Source organism: Bufo bufo, chromosome 4 (assembly GCF_905171765.1).
Source record: "Bufo bufo chromosome 4, aBufBuf1.1, whole genome shotgun sequence".
Classification (NCBI taxonomy): Eukaryota; Metazoa; Chordata; class Amphibia; order Anura; family Bufonidae; genus Bufo; species Bufo bufo.
Window position 1 is genome coordinate 610,358,227 of NC_053392.1, and position 20,660 is coordinate 610,378,886.

Consider the following 20,660-nt stretch of genomic DNA (forward strand, 5'->3'; position numbering starts at 1 on the left):
AGCGCAAAAAATATTCAATCAGAGCAAGCGGGTTTATCAGCGGGTTCTACATATTGTCCAGAATCCAAGCAAGAAAAGGGCATCTAGCAGAGATCCTATAATGCCTTACAGTCTGCAATGCAATGTGTGAGATGTAGCTTTACACCGCACGTCTCCAACAATGCATCACGGCAAAGCCAGCGCTTGGAAATCACTGAACCACCAGGTGGCGGCAGAGAGAAGTCCTGCAGTCTAAGGTCTAATGCACACGGCCGTGGCCGTATTGCGGGTCCGCAATATGCAGGCACCAGCCATGTTCTCCCCGAATCACAGATGTGGACCCATTCACTTTAATGGGTCCGCAATCCGGAGCTGCGTTGCGGAACGGAGGCACGGAACCCCATGGAAGCACTACAGCATGTTCTATTTTTTTTGCGGAGCGGACGGATCACGGACCCATTCAAGTTGAATGGGCCTCGATCCATCCCGGCCGTGGCACGGACGTTGCCTGTGCATTGGGGACCGCAAATTTCTGTCCCCAAAGCACGGAACGGACGCGCAACGGCCATGTGCATGAGGCCTAAAGGAAAGAAGCAGAATTATGAATGCAGCTCTTGAGGCAGAGTATAAGAAATGATGTAGCTGACAGGCAGTACAGGGCACATGAAGTCCGATATCTGCAGCTAGTGGACATAAATGTAGTTTTTAACTGTTTAAATGCCAAGCTGGTGCTAAAACTATTTTATCGTCTTGAGGATCCTCCGAATGGATGAAGCAGTAATAAATAATGGAATCCTATGACGGACCCCTGAGATACAACGTCATCTGCTGCTTCTCTAGCCAATATATGAATCCTAAATTAAGAACGTTTTAAACTCCATCCAGTTCCGATGGAGACGCCCCTTTAATGCAAATTAGTACAAACTCCGCCTTTTTGTGGCCCAGTTAGCAGGACAGTACCACGAATAAGGACTATTGGGTGATGGTTGGGGCCAAAGTCCAAAATATATCATTTACACCTTAATTATATTAAGTACATTGGGCCATATTTCACTCAAATGGCCTCGTTGGCCGCTAGCTTCCTTCCAACTGACCCTCTAAGGGGTGGTTTTTATATAAATATGCCCCAAAGGGGGCATTTCGGGAAATTTTTGTAGGCGTTTCAGGAAATTTTTTGTGGCCATTTCTGCGTGAATTGGGGGTGTAGCTGAGAACTGTCCAGAAGATGGGGATTCAGGAGGTTTGATAAATGAGGCCCAATCTCTGGCACGCACGTTCCATCTCCTCCTCGCACTTTAATAAGTTCATGAAAAATAAATCCATTTCTTCACTTGGTGCCCAGCATGTCAGCCAACATCCTGACGGCGTGCTGCGACTGAGCGGAGGCGTACTCCTCAAGGCTGGGCCCCATCACTTTGTGCAGGCTTCTTGTCAGTTTGGTCACCACGTCCTTGAAATTCCCATTCCGTCCAGGCAGGACTCCATTCCCGGTGATATTCGATAAGAAATACCAAAGCACCGGTAAGACATGGCGCTCCACCGCCTGAGGCTTCCGGGGGTAGACAGAGGTCACCAGGCCTGAAACGGGAACAACAAAAGGTTGAACAATTTTTGCGCCAAAAATGAAAAGGTTTGTGGCTCTGAGGATTTATCAAGGGGACATTACTGGCAATCTGCAACACAATTATTACGCTGTATGGGCACCACATTGATTAATTTGGCACAACTATATATCCCCCAAAATCTTTACACGTGAAATTTCAAATTGTTAATCACCCGACTTACCTGACAATCGCTCGGTCACATCATTCATGGCGCGGCCGCTGAGAAAACGGACTCTGCCGGCAAATGGCTGCAAAAGCCACAAATTATCTGGAATAAAAGGGTAAGAGGTTGTCATTGCTATGGGTACAGTTATGGGGACCCTACGGCTGCCACTGTCATGGGACCAATGGCTGTAATTGCTATGGGGGCATTTTGGCTGTCACTTTATTGGGGACACCGTGGTTGGCATTGTTATGGGCACTGGCTGGTACTGTTATGGGTGCACTGGGATTCACACTGTTATGGGCCCTGGCTGTTGCTTTTATGGGGGCAATGTGACAGCCAGTGTTATTGGGGCACTAGCTGGCATTGTTATGGGCAACATATTTAAGCACTGTGGTTGCACAGTTATGGGCATTGGCTGGTACCGGAATGGTGCCTTTGTTATGGGGTAAACAGGACTGTCATTCATATTAGGGCACTGGTTGGCATTGTTTGGGACACTTATAGGACACTGTTTGTTACTGTTATGTAGGCAGTGCGGCTTAATCTGTTATGGGGGCACTGTGTCTGTCATTGGTATTAGGACATTGGTTGTCACAGTTTTATGTAGGCAGTGGGCACTGGCTAGTACTGGGAGCACTGCGGCTTGATTTGACTGTGGCAGCCATTGTTCATAGGACTCTACTTGGCTTTTGTTATGGGTCACATATTTAGATTCAGTTTTTGGCATTGTTATGGGCACTGTGGTTGGCACTATTATGGGCACTAGCTGGCATTGTTATTGATTACATATTTGGGTTTGGTGGTTGCCACTATTATGGGGACTAGATGGCATTGTTATGGGCTACATATTTGCATTTGGTGGTTGGCACTGTTATGGGCACTGGCTGGTGCGGTTATGTGAAAATTGTGGCTTGATCTGTTATGGGGGCACTGTGGCAGTTACTGTTATTAAGGCACTGGTTGGCATTATTATGGGTCGCCTATTTGGTCCCCGTGGTTGTCACTGTTATGTGGGCACTAGCTCAATTATGGGGGCACTGAAAAAATTGGCTCTGAAAAATTCCCAATGATTAGTACCTATACTGGAGATCAGCGTGTCCAGAACCCTGACTGCAGCCGTGTAGATGCCGGAGTGCTTGGAGTTCAGGTTGTCTGTGATTACGGTCACCATAGGGACTAAGACGTGGTGCAGGCTGTCCTTGAGGAGCGGGACCATGACAGCAGCCGACTCCAGCGCATACTGATTCACCTTCTTGTTGGCATCCTGCAGCCTGGGGTTAAAGGCATCAAAAATCTGCAAAAATAATACAATAATACTTTAAAAAGTATTCACCCCATCCCGCCATGTGTACGGAGCCTTAATGAGACATGTATCAGGAAGAGGTTCTGCAGCAGCAGTCTTTGGCCACTCACTTGGGTAATGTTGGAGGTGACGAGCTTGACGTTGCTCTTGCAGTGCTCCAGCAGGAGCGTCACGCCGTTCATTTTGCTCTGATATTCCTTGGCTGTCAGTAGTTTGATGAGCTCCTTTACTTGCTCCGTGGCCTCTGCCACACGGACAGGCTGCCGCCGAGGGACCGGGGACTCTTGAGGTTCTGATTCCACCTCTACGGGCTGGCTTACTCTGAAGGAGTAAATTATAACATAAATGTTATAGAATTATATCAGTGTCAGGCCATTATCTTCCCGTGCTGGGTCTAAGGAGACGACGACATATAAAATATATCTAAATGTAAAAGAAAAATGTGCATTTAAAGGGCATGTGTCAGCAGGATCAACCCTAGTAAACGAGACATACTGGTAGAGTTGACCCTGTCTTGTGAAAATCAGTTCAATCTGCATCAGCTGTGGAGGTGTTCTTGTAGATGAGAGGGCCCGCCGCCCATAGCATAGGGCCCACTACTGACTCCACCACCATGTAGGTTTTTGCTCGTTTGCCCCTTACCCCTTCCTTATTCCCCACATCCTTCTTTGCTAATGTTGTAGAATCTTTCAAGAGGAGATTCCGGCACCCATTAAAAGAAAGGACGAGGGCCCCCCTAGGCTGGTCAATTATCTGCGTCAGCGGCGCCTATGCTCTTGGCTGCAGGAACAGGACTCCATCACCATGTTTTATACAAGCAGCCAATGATAACATTTGTTGCAAATGCTTAACGCAGGATCCCTCAGCAGCACAGAGTATTTCAGGACACAAAGGTGGATCTTTGTGAGAGGTCACAGACTAAGGCCCCTTTCACACGGGCGAGTATTCCGCGCGGATGCGATGCGTGATGTGAACGCATTGCACCCGCACTGAATCAGGACCCATTCATTTCTATGGGGCTGTTCACATGAGCGGTGATTTTCACGCATCACTATTTTGTGCGTTTTTCACGCAATGCAAACCCCATAGAAGTGAATGGGGCTGCGTGAAAATCGCAAGCATCCGCAAGCAAGTGTGGATGCGGTGCGATTTTCACGCACGGTTGCTAGGAGACGATCGGGATGGAGACCCGATCATTATTATTTCCCCTTATAACATGGTTATAAGGGAAAATAATAGTATTCTGAATACAGAATGCATGGTACAATAGCGCTGAAGGGGTTAAAAAATAAATAAATTATTTAACTCACCTTAATCCACTTGATCGCGCAGCCGGCATCTCTTCTGTCTTGTTCTTTGCTGTGTGCAGGAAAAGGACCTGTGGTGACGTCACTCCGGTCATCACATGGTCCGTCATATGATCTTTTACCATGGTGATGAATCATGTGATGGACCATGTGATGACCGGAGTGACATCACCACAGGTCCTTTTCCTGCACACAGCAAAGAACAAGACAGAAGAGATGCCGGCTGCGCGATCAAGTGGATTAAGGTGAGTTAGATAATTATTTATTTATTTTAACCCCTCCAGCGCTATTGTACTATGCATTCTGTATTCAGAATGCTATTATTTTCCCTTATAACCATGTTATAAGGGAAAATAATACAATCTACAGAATACCGATCCCAAGCCAGAACTTCTGTGAAGAAGTTCGGGTTTGGGTACCAAACATGCGCGATTTTTCTCACGCGAGTGCAAAACGCATTACAATGTTTTTCACTCGCGCGGAAAAATCGCGCATATTCCCGCAACGCACCCGGACCTTTTCCCGCAACGCTCGTGTGAACCCAGCCTAATTGTTACAAGGAGCTACGATCTTCTGAAAGGTCACATAGTGAAAGATTAATTGCGGAGGGAGACGAATTCCCAGCAGCACAGAGTATTTCAGGAGAGGAGTGCGCTGATCATGTGGGAGGACGCAGACTGAGGGTTACATAGTAGAAGGAGCAGGATCGTAAAGGAGAAAAGAGCGCACATACATACAAAACCCGTTGCATCACCTGTGGTCTGATTCCGGAGCCTCCTGGTCTCTGGCGTCCGCACTCGCCAGGACGCTGCTCTTCTGCAGAGGCCGCTGACTCCTGGCGGATGGAACGTCTGAAACGCTGTCACTCGCTTCCTGTGAGCGGCAGAATTTGTTATATTCACTGCCTAAATTCTTGCCGTTTTACATCATCTCATCTCTATTTCTATCAGCGCAGTATTTCACCTGCGAGAGCAGCAGTCTGTGCTCCAGAGCTTCTCTTCTTTTGAGAAGTTGCTGCTATAGACTCCCTGTTGTCACCGGGTCACAGGCGTACACAATATTTCTCTTTCCCCTTTCCTGACCATCTCGTGTGTTACTCCCACAGTCGCCTGCATTGCCTTCTGCACCTACTTTCATTAGATGGCCACGGGCTCAGTCCACTCTGACCGGCCACACGGCAGCCACAACCCCCCCCCCTTCCCCCGCAATTATAAGACGTGCAATATTATACCTATAGCTGAATATCTTATCAATAACTGAAGTCATCAGTCGAGGTACCTTCTGTTTAACCGTGACGATAAGTTCCCGCAGGTCATGTGACGGGATCAAGCGTTCCATCTGCTGTTCGAATTTAGGGTGCGCCATCACTAAGCTGAACATCCGCCTCCCATAGAACCTAAAGAGTGAAATATCATAGTAAGGCTAGGGCTACACGACGACATAGTCTATGGGGTCACACTGCGTAGTCTATGCTGTCGCATTGCAGTCGCAGCATGTCGCAGTGCAACACCATAGACTACCATGTCGTCGTGTAGCCCTAGCCTAAGACTCCGTTATAACGATGCCGTTATATAATTAGAATCGGTGTAGGATACCTGGTGTCTTGCTGCCCGTCCTGCATCAGTTTTACGAGGGTCCTGAGAAAGGCGTCTGTGCTCTCCCGGGGCCCCGACAGGAGTTTGTCGCCCGCCAACTGTTCCACCGCGGCCATGAGATGCTTCGCCGCGCACTTTCTCACCGCGCTGTTCCGGTGACTGTGTGACAGCACAAAAGGGGCATAAGTACTGTGTGATGGCACTAAGGGGGCATATCCACTGTGATGGCACTAAGGGGGCATAAGTACTGTGTGACGGCACTAAGGGGGCATAAGTACTGTGTGACGGCACTAAGAGGGGCATAACTACTGTGTGACGGCACTAAGGGGGCATACCTACTGTGTGACGGCACTAAGGGGGCATAACTACTGTGTGACGGCACTAAGGGGGCATAACTACTGTGTGACGGCACTAAGGGGGCATAACTACTGTGTGACGGCACTAAGGGGGCATAACTACTGTGTTAGGCACTAAGGGGGCATAACTACTGTGTTAGGCACTAAGGGGGCATAACTACTGTGTAAGGCACTAAGGGGGCATAACTACTGTGTTAGGCACTAAGGGGGCATAACTACTGTCTCAGGCACTAAGGGGCATTCAGGGCCCAGGTGGTATACCATAAAGTATACCTTAACTCCTCCTTCTCCTTACTGGTCCAATGCGGGACTAGCCATGGGAGGTGCGTTAGGGGGAAGTTGCTGGGGCAGGGGCCCGGTCAAAAATTTGCTACGGGGCCCAGCCTTTTCTAGTTACGCCCCTGTGTATCCCTATCCAAAAATAGCTGTTAACAGGGAGCAGTAGATGATAGTATACAGTCCTACATTCAGCCTCTTTCCAGCCTGTACTGGCCGATATCAGAGGAAAATAGATTATATTCACCACTTCTATAGTCATCCAATTCTTAATATGCTTCAATTATGTTTTTTCCTTCTGCTATAACTTGGGCTTTATGTGAAAGAAGCCCAGGTGATAGCAGCAGCTAACATGTCCAGCTGTAGGCATTACACCCACCTGATGCCCCCGGCAATCAGAGCAGAAAGGACCTTGGATGGGCTGACGTATTCCACCATGACTCCTAGAGACTTGTCTGACTCCTCTCGAATGAAATCATTGGAATCCCCGATCTTGTGGAGCAGGACCCGGGTGATCTCTTCTACTTCTTGGTCCATATTTCTTCGGAGGGCTTTGAACAGGTCCCCCAGGGTTTTGATGGCGTTACGGGAGACTTTGGACCGCAGATTGCTGACCTGGTGGTGGATACAGAGATTGGGCTTATTCTTGCATTGTGGCGTCCTCCCGCAACTTTTGCTAAAAACAATCACCTTTCATCTGCCAGAAATTATGGTTAAATTGGTTATACTGGTCATACTGGTTTTTACCATTTTAAAAAATTCATAGGAAATGAGATTGGGTACTACTTTTAAAAATATAATCTACCTAATTCTGCCTTTTGGTATTGAGCGTACATGTTGCATGAAGGCACTTCAAAGCCCAATAAAAGGTGGAAACAGTTTGGGTGCATTTTTTAAGGTCCGGGAAATGTTTGGTTTAAGAAAACCATTTTTTCACATCCCCTATTAGTGACATCTAAGGAGGTCCTACATTTATGACCTCAATCTACCTGGTCTGTGGCTACAAAGAGCCCTTTTCTCTCTGGAGGACCCGACACACCTGTGCATTATATGCATAGCCCAAGAATTCCAATGAGAACTGTGTAATGCCTCATTTTTCCTGCGGGGGTGCTGCAGGGAGATTGAAGTCTTTCTGACCTTCATACTAGTTTTTTTTTTCCAAATAACCTACCTCTCTGGTCACTGCTATGCTGACGTCATGAAGTCTGGAGAATAGGACCTCGGGATGCCAGGACACCAGGCACCTCATACTGATCAGACCCTTCTCCTTCTGCTCCCTGTAGGATCAGATCAACATTACAAGGTGGATTTTAGAAGACAGGATGCAGAGATATTGATTTCTATTGAACCCCAGAGGAGAAGTTAGCTACTTCCTTCCTTATAGGTGTCACCACTGAACCACACTTTCCAGCAATTCTTGTTTTTGACCTTACGTCTTGAATAGCTGAAAACCAACTCCTTATGTCTAAAAGTAAACCTAAATAGGTGAGTCCCTAATACACAGTAGGAAGCAGTTGGCCCCCTTGTCTATTGGGCCCCTGTGCACATATGGTACGCCTTCTCCTATGAAATACTATCTATGTTACTAGTGTTGAGCAAATCAAAGTATCCGAAGTGGACTTCGATCTGAATTTCAGGAAAAATTTGATTCGCCGCAAAGCTGAATTTCCTCCCGCTTCGTTGTAACGAATCAATTTTTCCTGAAATGGCGTTAAAAAAAAAGACAAATACTCACTTCATCCAATTTCGCGCAAAGAGGCCATCACGGCCATCTTGATTGCAGAAACTGCGCAAAATCTCGCACGGGTGATGTGATGATGTCACACCAGCGTGATGACGTCACGTCACCGTGTGAGATTCTGCACGGTGTCTTCAATCAAGATGGCTGCGGCGGCCTCTCTGTCTTCGCTCATCTCTATATGTTACTTATGGATTCAGAAGTGATGCGGCGACCAGTGTCACATACGTATGAGAAATCTCACCAGTCTTTGTGATTGAGCCACTTCAGAGCCTCCAACAACCCTTGCTCTGGATGAGACATTGGACCAGTACCCGGACCGCCATTCTCAGAATCGGAGTCCCAGTCAGAGCAGTCCAGGAAGGTGGCAGGTAAAGAATATGCTGTACATAAAACAGACAGCGAAACATACAGCAATGAGAAGGATACCCATGTGCCAAGTTTAATTTCTTCTTTTTAAAGTTGCTTTAGATAATAATAGAAGTACTTTAATGGGATCCAATGCAGATACCATGTAATACATTGTAACAACACACTGACAAGAAGACACATGAAGCCGGAGAATTCATATCCATAAGCTTCAAGAATTACCTGACGAGTGGCGAAAATCACTGTTGGTGTCCTGGTTCACAGTGGGGATACTGGGCAGAGACGGGCGACTCACCCATTTGTTCAAGCTTATATTCTGTACTCCTGGTCTCTTCTCTGAAACTAGAGGCACTGTGCTAACCCCACTAAGACTGAATGAGGTCACGGGCCCTGGTTCTGTGAAACATATAAAATATGTAATATCCTACTATATACAAGAAGATGTATAACTTATACCAGCTGTACATATATAATTATATACAGGAGATGCCCAGGTTATACCAGCTGTACATATATAATTATATACAGGAGATGCCCAGGTTATACCAGCTGTACATATATAATTATATACAGGAGATGCCCAGGTTATACCAGCATGCTCCATATCACTATATACAAGAAGATGTATAACTTATACCAGCTGTACATATATAATTATATACAGGAGATGCCCAGGTTATACCAGCATGCTCCATATCGCTATATACAAGAAGATGTATAACTTATACCAGCTGTACATATATAATTATATACAGGAGATGCCCAGGTTATACCAGCTGTACATATATAATTATATACAGGAGATGCCCAGGTTATACCAGCTGTACATATATAATTACATACAGGAGATGCCCAGGTTATACCAGCATGGTCCATATCACTATATACAAGAAGATGTATAACTTATACCAGCTGTACATATATAATTATATACAGGAGATGCCCAGGTTATACCAGCATGCTCCATATCACTATATACAAGAAGATGTATAACTTATACCAGCTGTACATATATAATTATATACAGGAGATACCCAGGTTAGACCAGCATGGTCCATATCACTATATACAAGAAGATGTATAACTTATACCAGCTGTACATATATAATTATATACAGGAGATGCCCAGGTTATACCAGCTGTACATATATAATTATATACAGGAGATACCCAGGTTATACCAGCATGGTCCATATCACTATATACAAGAAGATGTATAACTTATACCAGCTGTACATATATAATTATATACAGGAGATGCCCAGGTTATACCAGCTGTACATATATAATTATATACAGGAGATGCCCAGGTTATACCAGCATGCTCCATATCACTATATACAGAAGATGTATAACTTATACCAGCTGTACATATATAATTATATACAGGAGATATCCAGGTTATACCAGCATGCTCTATATCACTATATACAGGAAGATGTATAACTTATACCAGCTGTACATATATAATTATATACAGGAGATGCCCAGGTTATACCAGCTGTACATATATAATTATATACAGGAGATGCCCAGGTTATACCAGCATGGTCCATATCACTATATACAAGAAGATGTATAACTTATACCAGCTGTACATATATAATTATATACAGGAGATGCCCAGGTTATACCAGCATGCTCCATATCACTATATGTGCATTGTCTCGTCCTTACACTGACCTCCAGAATCCACTCCTTGTAGCCGGTCCCACAATTGCTTTTGGCTCCTTCTTTTTTCATTATGAATATTTTCTATCTCCTGCTGTTTCTGTCTCATCTTGTCTTGCGCAGACTTGGATATAGTAAAGATAATCTGAAATAAATTATTGTATTGATGAATATTTAACATTTGTCCCAAAAACTGCCAACGGTGGAAAAAAGGGCCAAAAACCATCTCAAAAGGTACAGTGCTAAAGATATATAATATATAGTATATAATATAGTATATATAGTCTTAAAGGGATTGTCCAGGATTAGAAAACAAATTGGCAGCTCACTTTCAAAAACAGCACCACCCCTGTACACAGGTTGTGTGTGGTATTGCAGTGGAGCTGAGCAGTAATACCAGATACGACCCATGGGCAGGTGTAGTCCTTTAAAAGGGTTTTTCGGGATTTTAATATTGATGACCGATCCTCAGGATCAGCGGTGGTCTGACGCCAGGCACCCCCACCGATCATCTGGTTGAAGAGAAGTGTATAGAAAGGAGCCATACCATTGAAATGAATGGGACGGCTTGTAATTACACCTGCTCACCACTGCGATATTGACAGCGAGCAGGTAAAAGCCTTCTCTTCAACCAGCTGATCGGCGGGGGTGTTGGGTATCTGACCCCCACCGATCTGATATTGATGACCTATCCTGAGAATAGGTCATCAATATTAAAATTCCATAAAACCCCTTTAAGGAAATAGCTGCTACCATTGGTAGATCATTGGTCACTAAATCTATATAAAAAATTCTAATATTTTCTGTAAATAAATAAAATACAGTATCTAATAACTTTCCCTAGAAGAACTCAAACTACAGAAGATATACTGTTTGAAAGCGATCCTCTTGTGGTCATGTATGGTACTGCAGGTAGCCTGTAGTAACAGGTCTCTCTGTGACACCAGACATTCAGCTGCACTCTGTCGGATCTCATATAGCGTACACTCTCACCATGAATCACCTACCCGAGCATTGTTCTCCTTCCCTTCCTCCTCCTCTTTGACGGGGAGTGGAACGGCGTCAGGGTCTTTGGCTGCAGACGATGGGATCGGTTTTAAAGAGACCAGTTCCAAGTTGGTTTCCATGGCATTCATGGCACAGGCGTCTGTTTGATCAGCGTCTGCGTATCGGGTAAGGGAAGGTGGAAACACAGAACATGTTACTGTCACAAATGCCCCCCGGACCCTCGATGGTCACCCCTTTCCACCCACATCCAGTAGATCCAGCAGATTGGTTGGTTACACACATCAGAAAATCCAGCTGTCCCTGTTTCAACCTTTCCAATTATCTGTTATGTTTGCGTAAATGGGCCCAGATTATCTTGAGATCGCTTATCTCCCTCCATTGTGATCAGTGGAGCTGAAGAAGGCCCATATCATTCAGTTGACAGCTATCTTATGTCTACAGCTTCTTAAAGGGTTTTTTCGGACCTCTAGAAGTGATGACATATCACTAGGAAGGGTCATCACTTCCTTAAGGACCGCACCAGAGTACCAGAAGATCCTCCTGTGGGTCCACTCTCTAAAGCCACAATGGGCCTCAAAGGCCCAGGAGAAAAAAGCATTTGGGTACCAGAAGATCCTCCTGTAGGTCCACTCTCTGAAGCCACAGTGGGCCTCAAAGGCCCAGGAGAAAAAAGCATTTGGAGCTGCCTTAGGAGCCACTTACTTGTCTCTAGGGTCTAGACTGTATTGATGATATAGGTCATGGGCCCCAAGAGTAAAGTCCTCTGGTGGACCCAAGGAACCCTAGTTCAATACTGTGTGCTGACCATTATATCCCCTACAAGGAATGTTCACCCTCTTTCTAGTAATATTGGAGTGGGAGATGCATCTTGGTGGAGGAGAACATCTCTAGGAGATGTTTTAGAATTTGGAGGGACGTATTCTTTGGACAAGTCTCCCAACAGATATTTTCGGTTCAGCCTATGGCAAGATCAGACTCCATGCCCGAAGGCCCCATAGATAGTCCGAGCCTCTCCTGTATTTAGCTCTGGTGATGTTGTGTTCATTTCGTTCTAGTAACACAATATCCTCACAGGTCACATGATCTCACCTCCCCATTGTCAGGTGAACACTAGGCCTCCCCGTCCCAGCCATTGTGTGCCTCGCGGCTCCTTGAAAAGGTCTCCTTCTTATTATCTCATTATGTTGGTTACAGTTTGTAGCAGAGATTGTTGATACTTTGTTTCATTGTAACAATTCTTCCCCAGCGCAGGTGCAACCATCATACCGCTAATTGCTCAGTAAAGGGAGAATGTAATGACTCAGCTACTGATCCGAAACAGTCTCCCGGAGTCATGGTGAGAACATACCATCACAGGTTGTCAGAACCAAAGGTTGGACACCAGTGGTATAGGGAATGCTCTGTTTGCTATGGAAATACTCCTCCTTTCCAGCAGAGGCAGCATTTCCCATGAAGATGCTTTGGCAACTATAACACGATTACTCAGTAGTAAAAAAAAAAAAAAAAGTCAGATTTCTCTTGAATGCTTGAACCTAGCTGAGTAAGACTTCTGGTGGAGACAGAGAAGGCTATCCCCACCAAAAAACTGGACTTAGAGTTTTTATTTGTATTTATCCTTTAAGGCGTTTATTAAGAAATCACTTGAATCTGCAAATTGGGGAAGGGGGACCTGAAGCCTGAAATTTCTCTACTTAAAGCCTTTAAATATCCCAGGTTTCAGCAGACCTCAGTACATGGAAATCCAGCTACACCACATCTTCAGTGGTGCTTTCCACCAAAACTCCTAAACTAACGGGGCTGCAGTGCTCTGTAGGGCACCCGGACCTCTTTGGAGGTTTTCTGAGATTTTCATGTGTTGAATTATCAAACAAAATTCTCATTGGTTTCCTATTATTGGTTAAATCTAAGGATTTGTATTACCCAGATCCACAAACTAACGGCATGTACCGTCATATCACTTAAAAGGGGAAATTCCAGGTTCTCATGTGAACACTGACCTGTAAGGGACCAGTTTTAAAGAAAGAATGGGGCCCTAGGCAACAAGAAAAAAGTAGGGTCCCACTACTTGCCATTTGTAGACAGTTTTTCACATTATTTTACCCTTATAATACTGTTATACACTCACCTAAAGAATTATTAGGAACACCTGTTCTATTTCTCATTAATGCAATTCTCTAGTCAACCAATCACATGGCATTTTCTTCAATGCATTTAGGGGTGTGCTCCTGGTCAAGACAATCTCCTGAACTCCAAACTGAATGTCAGAATGGGAAAGAAAGGTGATTTAAGCCATTTTGAGTGTGGCATGGTTGTTGGTGCCAGACGGGCCGGTCTGAGTATTTCACAATCTGCTCAGTTACTGGGATTTTCACGCACAACCATTTCTAGGGTTTACAAAGAATGGTGTGAAAAGGGAAAAACATCCAGTATGCGGCCGTCCTGTGGGCAAAAATGCCTTGTGGATGCTAGAGGTCAGAGGAGAATGGGCCGACTGATTCAAGCTGATAGAAGAGCAACGTTGACTGAAATAACCACTCGTTACAACCGAGGTATGCAGCAAAGCATTTGTGAAGCCACAACACGCACAACCTTGAGGCGGATGGGCTACAACAGCAGAAGACCCCACCGGGTACCACTCATCTCCACTACAAATGGGAAAAAGAGGCTACAATTTGCACGAGCTCACCAAAATTGGACTGTTGAAGACTGGAAAAATGTTGCCTGGTCTGATAAGTCTCGATTTCTGTTGAGACATTCAAATGGTAGAGTCCAGATTTGGCGTAAACAGAATGAGAACATGTATCCCTCCTCTGATGGCTACTTCCAGCAGGATAATGCACCATGTCACAAAGCTCGAATCATTTCACATTGGTTTCTTGAACATGACAATGAGTTCACTGTACTAAAATGGCCCCACAGTCACCAGATCTCAACCCAATAGAGCATCTCTGGGATGTGGTGGAACGGGAGCTTCGTGCCCTGGATGTGCATCCCTCAAATCTCCATCAACTGCAAGATGCTATCCTATCAATATGGGCCAACATTTCTAAAGAATGCTATCAGCACCTTGTGGAATCAATGCCACGTAGAATTAAGGCAGTTCTGAAGGCAAAAGGGGGTCCAACACCGTATTAGTATGGTGTTCCTAATAATTCTTTAGGTGAGTGTATAGTGCCAATACAATACTACCACACAATAACAACATCTAGTGCCAAAATAATATGCAGCATCCAAATAATACTCCCTAACAGATCCCAAATTATACCACCATACAGTGCAAAATAATACCAGGTAGTTGTAATTTGCTCTCTAGTAATTGCCCTGGGTGTTGTCTCTTGTACAGGATGTATCTGGCCAGATGATTGTTTCTGAAGGCTATTGTCAACCTACCTGTGTCTTCTCTGCTTCTTCCTGCAGTGCGCTAGAATTCGCACACTGCTTGTGACATGCTGAGCACAGCCTGTCTCCTCTCCTGTGCCTTACACCTGAATCACTGTCCCCTCCAGTATCCTGAATGATTTATATCTCTATAGCCTTTGGTGTCACCTCCCTGGGAGATAGCTGGGCAAACATCTTGGAACGCGTGGGACATACATGTGATTCCATGTTTCTGCTGGAGTTTCTCTTTAAAGTTTCTACATATCTTTTTTTAAGATGGATCCCAGATTTTAAACACCCGATACATATTTATTTACTCACCTATAGAGCTGCTGGATTTGCCCTCATCCCCCGGAGTACTGCTGTAAGGAGATGACATCAGCATTAACATAGGTCATAAAATTCACACGCCACCCCAAAGATTAATGCCATTTTATCGTTTCTTTTGCAATATTGTAACACCATGAAAAGTTTCGCCGTCTTGCAATATTGCAAAAAAATTAAAATAAACGGCATTGACCTTTGTAGTTGTAGTATAGACAGTCCTCACCCTGGTCATGTCGTATAATGGCCTCTTAGGCGCCTGCCCCTCTCTCTATTGTTAGTATGCGCTCCTCCTCACTTTGCCTACTTCAGTGTTACAGTATGGTTTCCACATTGTAGCAGCTCTTGGCGGCCACTTATGTTCCCACCCCCAGCAGAAATGTGTCAGACTCATCCCACTAATAACACAGGTGTCAGGTAAAGAATGTAAAGCATCAGCTCAGTCCAGATGGGAAGCATCATGGGAGAAAAGGAAAATACACAAAACATTTTCTGTCTGACGGCTCCTTTAAGAAAGCATGTGTCCTGTGCCTGGCAGAGTCGCCTTCTCTGCTGGGTCCCTTGTCCGGGCCCCGGTGCCTGTGCCTGGCAGAGTCGCCTTCTCTGCTGGGTCCCTTGTCCGGGCCCCGGTGCCTGTGCCTGGCAGAGTCGCCTTCTCTGCTGGGTCCCTTGTTCGGGCCCCGGTGGAGATCTCATCAGCCGAGCACTTAGTGGTGTTTTGCATAGATTATCACTCTCATTCAAGGAGTTATCCCATCATAATGATCGCTCTTAAATCTGTTAATGATCATTTTTGTAAAAATATTTGATTAACCAATTCCCACCGTTTATGATAAAATTCATCCCCACTTACCTCATTGTTGTCATTCGGTCTCCCCTGGTTACGGCCACCGCTCTTCTCTGGAATCCCGGTGGCCACGCTTGCGCAGAAGACTCCTTCTTTTCTCCCGGCTGGGCCGCTCGCTGTCCTGAACGAGCACGCCGCCGCGTACACGCGATGGTGACTTCTTCCTGGGCAGAATAGCACAGAGCCGCGAACGCGCACGCCGGATCTGTGCTGTACTGGCCAGGAATAAGTCACCATGGCGCATGCGCAGCGGCGTGCGCGTTCAGTCCAGCGCGCGGCCCGGCTGGGAGAAGACTTCAATCACGATGAAGCCCGCCCCCAGCCAGAATCCAGGAAGTGAACGGCGCGCTGGCTGCAGGTAAGTATGAAAAGGCGAAGTGGGATAACCCCTTTAAGGCTTCTTGCACAAGACCGTATGGCTTTTTCAGTATATTGCGGTCCGTTTTTGACGGATCAGTTTTTCTGGGTTTTTATTTCAGTAGTGTTTCTGTTCCGTTTTGCAGTTTGGTTTCCGTTTGTGATCCGTTTTTTGCGGATCGCAAACGGAAATGGAAGCATGCAATAATGTTTAAACAGTAAGTACATAAAAAAATTTGGCTCGGCATAACATTTTCAATAGACGGTTCCGCAAAAACAGAACGGATACGGAAGTCATACTAATGCATTCCCTATGCATTCAGTTTTTTTTTTGCGGAACCATTGACTTGAATGGAGCCACGGAACGTGATTTGCGGGATATAATAGGACATGTTCTATCTTTGAACGGAACGCAAATACGGAAACGGAATGCATATGGTGCACCTTCCGTTTTTTTTTTTGCAGACCCATTGAAATGAATGGTTCCGTATACGGAACGCAAATACCGGAACGTAAACGGAAAAAAAAAAAGTTTGTGTGCAAGAGTCCTAAGAGAAACATAATAATTAGAGTCTTGCAGAATGATACCTTTTAATGAAGCCATTCTCAGTCGGCTCTGCGGGAACGGCGGATGATTTGGTTATAGGAGGAATCACAGCCCCAACTAGAGGCTTACGGTTCTTATCCTCGCCAGAGCGCGCGAGTTGTAGAGACTGCGGGTAGAAAGCAAGAAAACAGAGAAATGTTAGATAGAAAGATAGATAGATGGACAGATAGATAATAGATAGATAGATAGATAGATAGATAATAGATAGATATGAGATAGATAGATATGAGATAGATAGATAGATAGATAGATAGATAGATAGATAATAGATAGATAGAGAGAGATAGATAGATAATAGATAGATATGAGATAGATAGATATGAGATAGATAGATAGATAGATAGATAGATAGATAGATAGATAATAGATAGATAGATAGATAATAGATAGATAATAGATATGAGATAGATAGATAGATAGATAGATAATAGATAGATAGATAGATAATAGATAGATAGATAGATAGATAGATAATAGATAGATAGATAGATAGATAGATAGATAGATAGATAGATAGATAGATAGATAATAGATAGATAGATAATAGATAGATAGATAGATATGAGATAGATAGATAGATAGATAGATAATAGATAGATAATAGATAGATAGATAATAGATAGATAGATAGATAATAGATAGATAGCGGTAGATATTGGCTCAGTCTCTGTACCTCTACGTATGAGGCGTCTTCCGCTCTCCTTCCGTCCCCGCTCTCTGTCCGGTTCCTCTGCGTGCCGCTCTCTGCTACGTTGCTCTGAAGAGTGGGGCTCCTCCGTATGGGGGGTACAGGTTTCGTCACATTCATTAACCTCTGGGAGGCGCTCCTGGGAACTGCAGGCTTCAGGGGGGCGTTCAGGGAACTTATCAGCTCAGATGGAGCTGTGATGGAGAGATACAAAGAGATGGAATGTCAATCACATTAAGACGGAGCGAATACCGTACCCAATGTCCTCAATGATAGCGAAACGAGCCTGGCGAGATGTAATATTATGTAATAAGCACATTTTTGGTCGCTAAAAAGTCGTAAAATCTTTGATCTATAATCGTGATCTGCAAGACATCTGCTGGTCTAATACAAGCCTTAGACTGGCGGATATTTCTAGAGTCACTTATGGCGGTTTTGTTGCTGTAAGCCCCTTGTCTAGAAGCGGGAGCTCCATATACACCCCCCGGAGGGGCCGCACTCACCCCCTCGGGCGCTAGAACTTTCAGACATCTTCCTCTTGAGCTTGTCCTTCAGCCGGGCTGTCTCCAGGACTGCACTGTCCACCTCTTCCTCCCTGTGGTTCTTATTACTCGGATTTTTCAGTTTTAGGTGAAGGGATTCATTTTTCTGTTCAGTATCCAAAATCTCAGGCTGCAGATCATCTCCCCTCCACATGTACGGCCTCTTCACCTGCAGGCTTAATGTGGACTGAAGAGCGGCTGAGGAGTAAAGAAGGTGTGAAAAAGGTATCACTGAAAGGCAGTGCCCCCCATATCCACCATAGTGGTCAGATAACCTTCTGTGCTGCCGGCCGAGCTCCATTCTTCTGACACAAAGATCCACCACTAGGGGGAGCTCAGGAGCGTACTGAATACTGTGTTATTAGTTAAGGGGTTATCACACTAATATAATTTATCCCCTAACCACATGATAGTGAGGAAGTGTCTGATCGCTGGGACTGATGGGAACTACAGCAATGACAAGAATGGGTGCACTGGGAGTCGTATTATAGTAGTTATATTCTTGTACATAGGAGCAGTATTATAGTAGTTATATTCTTGTACATAGGAGCAGTATTATAGTAGTTATATTCTTGTACATAGGAGCAGTATTATAGTAGTTATATTCTTGTACATAGGGGTAGTATTATAGTAGTTATATTCTTGTACATAGGAGCAGTATTATAGTAGTTATATTCTTGTACATAGGAGCAGTATTATAGTAGTTATATTCTTTTACATAGGAGCAGTATTATAGTAGTTATATTCTTGTATATAGGAGGCAGTATTATAGTAGTTATATTCTTGTACATAGGAGGCAGTATTATAGTAGTTATATTCTTGTACATGGAGCAGTATTATAGTAGTTATATTCTTGTACATAGGAGGCAGTATTATAGTAGTTATATTCTTGTACATAGGAGCAGTATTATAGTAGTTATATACTTGTACATAGGAGCAGTATTATAGTAGTTATTTTCTTGTACATAGGAGCAGTATTGTAGTAGTTATATTCTTGTACATAGGAGGCAGTATTATAGTAGTTATATTATTGTACATAGGAGCAGTATTATAGTAGTTATATTCTTGTACATAGGAGGCAGTATTATAGCAGTTATATTCTTGTACATAGGAGGCAGTATTATAGCAGTTATATTCTTGTACATAGGAGCAGTATTATAGTAGTTATATTCCTGTACATAGGAGCAGTATTATAGTAGTTATATTATTGTACATAGGATCAGTATTATAGTAGTTATATTCTTGTACATAGGAGGCAGTATTATAATAGTTATATTCTCGTACATAGGAGCAGTATTATAGTAGTTATATTCTTGTACATAGGAGGCAGTATTATAGTAGTTATATTCTTGTACATAGGAGCAGTATTATAGTAGTTATATTCTTGTACATAGGAGCAGTATTATAGTAGTTATATTCTTGTACATAGGAGGCAGTATTATAATAGTTATATTCTCGTACATAGGAGCAGTATTATAGTAGTTATATTCTTGTATATAGGAGCAGTATTATAGTAGTTATATTCTTGTATATAGGAGCAGTATTATAGTAGTTATATTCTTGTACATAGGAGCAGTATTATAGTAGTTATATTCTTGTACATAGGAGGCAGTATTATAGTAGTTATATTCTCGTACATAGGAGCAGTATTATAGTAGTTATATTCTTGTATATAGGAGCAGTATTATAGTAGTTATATTCTTGTATATAGGAGCAGTATTATAGTAGTTATATTCTTGTACATAGGAGCAGTATTATAGTAGTTATATTCCTGTACATAGGAGCAGTATTATAGTAGTTATATTCTTGTACATAAGAGCAGTATTATAGTAGTTATATTCTTGTACATAGGAGGCAGTATTATAGTAGTTATATTCCTGTACATAGGAGCAGTATTATAGTAGTTATATTCTTGTACATAGGAGCAGTATTATAGTAGTTATATTCTTGTACATAGGAGCAGTATTATAGTAGTTATATTCTTGTACATAGGAGCAGTATTATAGTAGTTATATTCTTGTACATAAGAGCAGTATTATAGTAGTTATATTCTTGTACATAGGAGGCAGTATTATAGTAGTTATATTCCTGTACATAGGAGCAGTATTATAGTAGTTATATTCTTGTACATAGGAGCAGTATTATAGTAGTTATATTCTTGTACATAGGAGGCAGTATTGTAGTAGTTATATTCTTGTACATAGGAGGCAGTATTATAGTAGTTATATTATTGTACATAGGAGCAGTATTATAGTAGTTATATTCTTGTACATAGGAGGCAGTATTATAGCAGTTATATTCTTGTACATAGGAGGCAGTATTATAGCAGTTATATTCTTGTACATAGGAGCAGTATTATAGTAGTTATATTCCTGTACATAGGAGCAGTATTATAGTAGTTATATTATTGTACATAGGAGCAGTATTATAGTAGTTATAGTCTTGTACATAGGAGCAGTATTATAGTGGTTATATTCTTGTACATAGGAGCAGTATTATAGTAGTTATATTATAGTACATAGGAGGCAGTATTATAGTAGTTATA

General features: G+C 43.4%; 1 protein-coding gene across 6 annotated transcripts in view; it reads right to left on the reverse strand.

The window, feature by feature from the left end:
* Window positions 1-464: 464 nt before the first annotated feature.
* Window positions 465-20,660, reverse strand: part of TOGARAM2 (TOG array regulator of axonemal microtubules 2) — a 106,489-nt gene continuing 86,293 nt past the window's right edge. For 5 of the 6 annotated variants that reach the window (XM_040430622.1, XM_040430624.1, XM_040430623.1 and 2 more), the window contains 17 exons: window positions 18,077-18,313; window positions 17,559-17,767; window positions 16,867-16,991; window positions 15,072-15,112; window positions 11,372-11,526; window positions 10,377-10,509; window positions 8,916-9,089; window positions 8,569-8,707; window positions 7,758-7,863; window positions 6,966-7,201; window positions 5,955-6,113; window positions 5,638-5,755; window positions 5,114-5,232; window positions 3,163-3,373; window positions 2,827-3,043; window positions 1,765-1,851; window positions 465-1,557 (listed from right to left, as the gene is read on the reverse strand). In XM_040430622.1, coding sequence (XP_040286556.1) covers window positions 1,307-1,557; window positions 1,765-1,851; window positions 2,827-3,043; window positions 3,163-3,373; window positions 5,114-5,232; window positions 5,638-5,755; window positions 5,955-6,113; window positions 6,966-7,201; window positions 7,758-7,863; window positions 8,569-8,707; window positions 8,916-9,089; window positions 10,377-10,509; window positions 11,372-11,526; window positions 15,072-15,112; window positions 16,867-16,991; window positions 17,559-17,767; window positions 18,077-18,313 — 2,717 coding nt within the window. In that variant the 3' untranslated portion in view covers window positions 465-1,306. The remainder of the gene's footprint in view (window positions 1,558-1,764; window positions 1,852-2,826; window positions 3,044-3,162; window positions 3,374-5,113; window positions 5,233-5,637; window positions 5,756-5,954; window positions 6,114-6,965; window positions 7,202-7,757; window positions 7,864-8,568; window positions 8,708-8,915; window positions 9,090-10,376; window positions 10,510-11,371; window positions 11,527-15,071; window positions 15,113-16,866; window positions 16,992-17,558; window positions 17,768-18,076; window positions 18,314-20,660) is intronic. The other variant, XM_040430625.1, reaches the window with a different exon arrangement.